An 8,332-nucleotide genomic window follows, 5' to 3' on the forward strand; every position below is an offset into this window, starting at 1 on the left:
AGTGTTAAATTCTCTTTGAAAATATTAGATTCTCAAGAGTGTGAAACATTCCTCAAGACCACCTTCCTTCTACCCAAGATCAAGGCATACCATGAGATTCCTTTTGGATGATATGTATGAAAAATCAGGGAGTATATATGTTGTACCATCAAAATGTGTCACTTTTTATAATTAGTTGAAAAATCATATTTAAGTTAAAAAGTTAATAATTAAGTATTTTTATGACCAATTACAAGCAGTGACACATTGAGTAATACACTTTTTGGGACAGAAGATTTCCACCCAAAAAACAAAGCGGAAGAACAATTAGCTTAAGAAAATTAATGATAACTAAACGCAAGGAGCACATTTGCTATCTCATAACTTTGTGTCACTCTATGTGCTAGGTGTGATTATAGATGACAAACCGAGCAAAGTCTGGGGTCGACCCGCGTAGCCCACAAATTTTTTGTGAGCAGGACATATAAATTTTATCTATTTGTCTGTTTCGCCATGCCTTTGTGCGCAATGCTTGCAAGCATTTCTATTGGGCAATGTAAGCGGCTCGCAGACATGTTCTAAGAGAAAAAATATAAAAAATTCAAATAATGTATGATATAATGTGATTTAATATCTCCAAAAAATTGTATTGTGATATAATTTCTTCAATTTTATATAAAATATCAAAGTTTAAAAAAATATATATCTTCAAGTACCTTATTTAATTCTTTTTTATTGTATTGTATGATTTTTATTTTTTATTTATTTATAAATGTTCGCAAGTCACCAACATGTCTGTTAGCTCGTTTTAAAACAGACAGAGCATGCAATTTTTGTCCGCTAAGACAATGCGGGCATGCCCGCGCCCACTTAAATTTTGCAGGCATTTGTGTGCACGAGTAAAATAGGTCGGACGACCTGATTTGTCATCTCTAAGTGTGAATGACCAAAAAAATATTATATAATTACAATTTTAACTTCAAATATTTTTTTTTCAATCAATCAAAGTTGATGGTATATGCAGACGGCTCGCGGACATGTTCTAAGAGAAAGTATAAAAAATTCAAATAATGTATGATATAATGTTATTTAACGTCTCAAAAAATTTGTATTATGATATAATTTATTCAATTACATATAAAATATCAAAGTTTAAAAAAAAATTATCTTCAAGTACCTTATTTAATTCCTTTCTATTATATTGTATGATTTTTATTTTCTTTTTATTTATAAATGCTCACAGGTTACCCACATGCCCGTTAGCTTGTTTTAAAATAGGTAGGGCGTGCAATTTTTGTCCGTTAAGATAACGTAGGCATGCCCGACCCGTTTTATCATCTGTAGGCGTGAGTGGTTAGAAAAATATTAATAATTACAATATTAACTTAAAATATATTTTTTCAACCAATCAAAGTTGATAGTACATGGAATGGTACAAAAAGTGAGACAACAAATATGGCCCCCTAAACGTATGAGCCAAAACAATATTCATATACAAATGAGAAATATCAAAACAAAAACTCCCATCACATAGAAAAACTACAATTTGAAATGTATTTGGATGTATTCGATCACGATCCTCTACAATAAAATGTTGTTCTATACCCCTAAGGCTTTCTGTTTCTAAGTAACCCTTGAAGTTAAAACCAAGTAAAAAATGTGCTGCTAATATTACCTGTGGCTACTATATAACACTGGACAGACAGAATGCACATTTCAAAATCGGAAGCATGTAAAACTAAATTCCAACTTTTATGCTATTCAATTTTTCATAGTTTGTTGCTTCCACCACCAGAGATGATTAATAATCTGTCCGGAATAAACCCGCAAGCAAATCTACCTCTTAAGTTCCAGTCTTTAACTCCTCAAAAGCAATGACGATTTGTATTCTAAACTAGAGAAAGATTTGTCGAAACTGAGAATTGGCACTATGAAGACCCCAAATTTCTCTAACTTTTACATTCTCGACGAAGCTCTTATTTTGACAAATGTTCACTAGCTATTTGCTCTTCGTTTTTGCTGCCTTTTTCGGGGTTAAGATGGAACAGTGTGAATTCTGTGTCCGATATCCAAAAACATTCCTCAGTCCTTCTTCTGCTTCATCGTCATCACTATCAATTTCATCAGGAGTTTGCCTATTCTGATATGCTCTCCGCTGCAAAACAAAGACGTTGAAGTAGTAGCAAACTAAATCTTCCCTGGTCTTTTTAGGAAAGGATCTAAAAATGTGATCCCAAAAATAATATCCCTCTGGCAGAGGGTTTGGCCCCACCACATCCTTGAATCTCTTCTCTTCTTCATTTGTCCACAAGTGCCTAACTTCTTCACCTATCTTATCAGAATTCCATAGATAAAAAGCGGCACCTAATTCCAGCTTAAGTTTCGCCCTTTTCTCACCAATGTGGAACCTTACACACTCAACAGAACCTGCAACTGAGCAACCACAGGAATCTTGTCTTCCCTTTCCTATGGGGCCCCTTTCGATAAGATGTCTTGAATTTCCTTTTTGTGATGGCCATATTTGGGTCCCCAACCACTTAGAATCACTTTTAGGAGTTAAGCCTGTCCATTTTGGTACTTCAGCTTGGTGATTTGAACCGACGGGTATGCGCACTGCAGGACATCCATCAATGATAGAATCGACAACCTGCTTCTCAGTACGATCTCTAGGATGAGGACTTGGTGTTCGGTCCAAATCTCTGCTCCCTGTAGATGAAATTGAGGAGCTTTGTGCAGCTGCTGTAAGGTTGTAACTTCCCCCACAATTATCATCATACATGAAAGAGTTCATCCTTTGATTCTACAAAATGTAAGAAGGCTTTGCTTTAATGTGATATACCACATGGAGTTTTGCAATTTTGTTTTAATGAAATATACAAGAGCTTGTTTGTGAAAGTATGAAAACAACTTTTTATTAAAGAAAAAAGTATTTCCAGTTAAATTTTGAAATAATCAGCAAACCGGATTATAGTATGAAAATCTGGCTTTATGGGGAAAAGAGGGCCTTAGCAATGTTTTAAAAATTGAAGTAAAATAATATATTCAATAGTAGAGCAATAAACTAATATACTAGTTAAATAATACACATTCATAATAGACAATTTGATGATATATTCAAACCCAATTAACAATAAATGAAACATTCATAAATTCATAATATTAAGAAATACATATGATACAAGTTTAATCATAAAAATATATTTAGGTTCAAGTGTTCAGCAATAGACAACAATATCCAATACCAAAATGTAGATATACAAAATAAAGTAACAAATAACAATCAATCATTCTCACAATATACTAATAATATATTCATAATACACGATATGACCACATATTTAAGTTCAATTAACAAATAAATGAAATATTGAAAAGTTCATAACATTAAGAAGTAAACATTATACAAGTTTAAACATTACAATTTTTTTAACTTCAAGTGTTCAACAATAGAGAACAATATCCATTACCAACATGTAAATATACAAAATAAACTAACAAATAACAATTAATTACTATCAAAATATTAATTAAGATAGAATTCCTCACGTGCCGATATATTCATTAAGGTTTCCCCTAAAAAACAACAAAATCAGTTCAAACAGTAAACATTATACAAGTTAATTCACCAGTTTAAGAACTAAAAACATGCAATTTTCTATTTAAGAACTTATCTATAGATGTTAACTAATGCTACCCCAAGTGGTTAAGTTTGGATAGCATAGCCGAGTGGAGCTGCCAACCCCAAAAATGCTATAGGGAAGATTCGGGGATCAATAATAATAATTTACACTATACACACAAAATGATCAGAGATAAATAGTTATTTAAAATTAAAGACATGTTCATCCTTCATTGTCAATGGTCGCCTGAACATGGAAATAACAATCCCAATCAATCGAAGGCATAACTAACCAAATAATGAAGGAAGACAATGCCAAAAAAAGATGGTAGTCATATATTGCACACAAAGAGACAACGAAAAATTTAAAAAATTGATTTGAGAAAAGAGTAAAGTAGAGACGTGGAAAAGGAACCATGCAAACAATGGCTGTGAAGAGCACCAAAAATCGCAGTTGTCGAAATACAAGTGGGTCGCCATAAAATGGCCAAATTCAACATGGAAAAATGGTGCGCTGACAGTATTTTAGCATTGGTTACATGTAGCTATAAGTAGGCACAAAGCAAAGGGCAGGGAGGTTAAGTGAACAAGGATCCTCTCCATTAATGGAGAGGCAAGTGCATGATTTTATACGTATTTCTAATGACAAAAGTGTTATTATAGTGTATATAAAAGGATAAAAATGTCTTACCACATTATTATTTCCTTTGTTTTTTGTGGTACTTGTCAAAGATGGGTTAATGCAAAATGGGTTGTGACTCAAATAAAAAGATACAGTGACTAAAATGCCCTTAGACAGGTGAGAAATGATTTAACACACCATTCAAAAAGGGAAACGGCTAAAAAGAAAGATGCAAAATGGGAATTTCACAACTAAACAAAATGAGGGTTTTCACGCTTTTATTTATGGTCACGATATATCTGACTTTAAAGTGCCAAATCTGATTTCCAAGTTGCAAAATTGAAGCAGCTTGAATCAGATTTCCGCTTGTCCTCACAGCCAAACCCTATCATGGGTTACTCCAATTGCGGTGTAGAACCGCGAGGCAGTGGGAAAATAGCATCACGACGACCCCCAAATCCTCTCTGCAAAACCACAATAGCACTCTATATCGCCAATATTACCTAACAAGGTGTTATCAATGACAGATGATGGTCCATGGTGGTTTGCCAAAAATACGCCATACAATGTGGTGGATTGTGTTGCAAATAAATAGGGGAAAGCACATGTTGGTTGGAAAATAAAATGTATACATAAAGAATATTTAAAAAAATTAGGATATCAGTAGCAGCATTGCAACAAGCAACAAATAAATTAAGTTGCGTGAATATCAGATTTAGGATAAATAAAATTATACTCTGGGATATCAATAAATAAGTTGCAACAAATAAAAAAGCCACATAGGCAGGATAGAACAAGAAAAAAATTAAAACAAAGCAGAAAACATAGGAAATGAAGAATGGAGGTGGTTGAGCCAAATTGGTTGTTGCCAGAGCTTTGTGTCGCCATAAAGAGAGGCCATGAATGAGAAAGACAAAAAATCGATAGAGCACGGAAATTGGAGAGAAATTGAAAGAGAGTGAATAACTTATGTTAGGTTTTGGGTAACACCCACATTACCTGCCATGTCTATATGGCCATGGCAGCCGAAACACTAAAAAAGGCAGAAGCATTCAAAACCCAATTGTAAAGCTGATTGTGAATGGTGTTTTGCAAAAACAAATCCACCCGCACCCCATCTAATAACAAGACAGTAACTAATAACAAGTGAGAATCCAATATGGTAATTAATCTCAGAACTTAAACTTATTAGATTAACTAATAACATCTAGCAGCCTGATCATAATTTAATCTACAATTTGGGGTAAATGAATCAAAAACCCATCTAATGCATTCCATACTTCCAAAAAAACAAGGGCTGATAAATGATAATAGCTGGTTGTTTGCCTTGCCACCTTTAATGGGAAAAGCATGATGTGCTTTAATAGTAAGGAAAGTAAATAATGTGAATGATGCTCTTCTTAGAAACATGCTTGAGAGTTCTTTTTCTTGAAGCAAGAAAAATGACTCCCTGTGTCACATAAGAAAGTAATCAACTCCTCTTTCTAGCTATACATCTATAATTACTTAGAAATAAATGATACTTTCTCTTAGTAACTCACACACAAAAACAATATATCATTAATTACTTTACCAAACAAAATTTCTTTTCACTTTTCAGGGAGTGAAACAAAGAAAGTGGCCGATAAAAGTTGAGGATCAGAAGGTAATGGAAATCCAGAGTAACAATTGCGCATAAACACGACAAATTCCCCAAGAAATACACTTAAAAAGGAATAAAAACAAGTGTCATGTAAGTGAGCAAATAAGTTTAATTGCAGACCAGATAAACAAAATGAAAAATGTGCAAAGGCTATAAAAAAAGATATTTGTTGAGACAATTTTTATGTATGCGGCAGCAGCACAGGCTATAAATAAGAAATTTCAGGTTAGCAGACTACACTTAATAGCATATAATTTTTTTATTACCTGCCAATTTTGTTGTTCAATGCTTGAATCAAAACTTCTTTTGAAAAATACAGCTTCCCGTAAGGACAAAACCTGCTTCCAGATCTCATGATTGCTTGAAGACTTCCATTTCAACTTATCAGGTAATAAGCCAATAGCAGGGTCGGCAGGATTCTTAGCAATGGTGGAAACCCATCTAAGCAAACCCGACATAGACTCTCTCTTCCTCTTACGACCAGAGCTGTCTCCAACACCAGATGCATCCAAATCCAATCCACTGTCATTATTGGCGTCACTCTTCTCACTTCCACTCACCAATCCCACCACGCTATAACCACTATTCTCGGCATCAGACAAATCAACCCCCAACCCTAGTTTCTCAAACACTTTCCCTCCATCAACAACCTCTCTGATTATTTCCATTGCATCATTACCAAAGTTTCCATCAACATAGTCATTCATCACAAAGTCCATTATTTCCGGGCTACTATTCCCTCCATTTCGAACTCCTTTCTTCACACACAACTTCCCACCACCCTCGTTCTCTGCATAATCCAACATCAACCCTTTAACCTCATCCTGTAACTCCATCAACCGCTTCTCGAACTCATCCCTATCATCCACCGACCCACACTCAGCCACCTGACTATCAGCAACCTTCTTCGACCATGCATCCAACGCACTCAAATACTTCCTATAAACCAATTTAACCGACGAACCCACACTCAAACCCAACCCACACTCCTCCGCAACCAAATCCCACAACTTACTATCACAAACGACATCGTATCCACCTCTCCCCCTCACCACTATGAACAGCTTATACAAATCAACATTAATACCATTACCAAGCATGGGCGGAACCGGTAGAGAACAAACACAGATCTCACGCCACAACTTGCAAAGTAACCCCTCGAAACGATGCCGAATCTCGTAGTACGACGCTTTAACCACACCGCAACCACCACCGCCTTCTACAAGAACACCGTCACCATGCCCTGCCATTGATTCCCGATTCAAACCCTAGAAACAACAAATAATCACACTCCAAATCAACCACTTTTTTCTCGTTTTTGCAATATAAAATTAAAAAATCGATTTTTTTGGGGAAAAACTGGTTATGGAAATCGGAACTTGAGCCGATTGAGGTCTGAAAATTGAGTTTGGCGGGAAAATTGAGAAAGTGATATAGTAGTTAGGGTTTAAAAATTTTGTTTTAGCTGAGAGAGATTGCTCGCTATGCCACCCTTTGTGTTTCCCGCGCTTTCTCTCTCTCTATAATATTGAAGAGAGAGAGAGAAGTAGACGGGGGTGAAATTCAAGTTTTGAACAAACGCCGACCCTCTTCTTCAAAATCTCAATTTTCATTGGAAAAATAAATAGTAGTAAAGAGAAATAAGAATGAATAAATAAATAAAAATTAGGTAAGACAAATGTACCAGATTTTAGAGAGAAGAAAAATTAGAGAAGGGGAAGGGTTTTCAATGGACCCCTTTAATGAGTTGTGAATTGTGATGACCTTCTTGACCCTCTACGAATTATATTTTCTCATAACTCTTTTTATATTTTTTTGCCTCTTGTTTTTTTTTGGGAATTTATGAGAGATGTATTTTGATGAGGTTCAAATAATGGAGATGAGGGATTTATTACATTAAAGAGTTGTTTCAATTCTTACCATATATTTATATAGGTGAGTGCATTAACCTTGGTTAGTTTTTAACTCACGAATGGTTGAGTTGGTGTTTGAAAGGTATTGTTTATTAAGAAAAGGGGGGAAATTTAATGAAATGATGTTTTTTTATGAGAAAGGAATAGTAAGATTTTAAAATCAATGGGTATTTCCAAATAAAATTCATTTTATATTCGGGTTCGAGATTTACGCGTATAATGAAATTTTTTATTGGGAGAGTTAATCTCATTATACTATCAATATTAATTGATCGAGTATAATTACCTTTAGTTAAACTGGAAACATGTTAGGTCGTTTATTACAAACCTATAATCGGTCACATCAGACCATACTTTTTTCGTAATAAAATGAGACTTATCTTTTAAAAAATATATTTACCTTATCATATCAGACTTTAGGTCATCTAAAATGTATATTAAGTCTATGACATCAACCTATTTAATTATCAGAAAAATTTATATCTTATATTAAAAGATAAGTTATATCTTCAGTCCACTAAAAATATGACATATGTCATATTTGTTTTTCATTAAAT

General features: G+C 34.2%; 1 protein-coding gene across 1 annotated transcript; it reads right to left on the reverse strand.

Moving 5' to 3' along the window:
- Positions 1-1,451: 1,451 nt before the first annotated feature.
- LOC109340777 (AT-rich interactive domain-containing protein 1-like) lies at positions 1,452-7,742 on the reverse strand. The gene is made up of 3 exons (XM_019578515.1): positions 7,547-7,742; positions 6,129-7,130; positions 1,452-2,779 (listed from the first exon to the last, which is right to left on the reverse strand). The coding sequence occupies exons 2-3, from the start codon at positions 7,110-7,112 to the stop codon at positions 1,979-1,981; spliced, it is 1,785 nt and encodes a 594-aa protein (XP_019434060.1). The 5' UTR covers positions 7,113-7,130; positions 7,547-7,742; the 3' UTR covers positions 1,452-1,978.
- Between the last annotated feature and the right edge of the window lie 590 nt (positions 7,743-8,332).

This window comes from Lupinus angustifolius, unplaced genomic scaffold (genome assembly GCF_001865875.1).
Source record: "Lupinus angustifolius cultivar Tanjil unplaced genomic scaffold, LupAngTanjil_v1.0 Scaffold_244_73, whole genome shotgun sequence".
Lineage (NCBI taxonomy): Eukaryota > Viridiplantae > Streptophyta > Magnoliopsida > Fabales > Fabaceae > Lupinus > Lupinus angustifolius.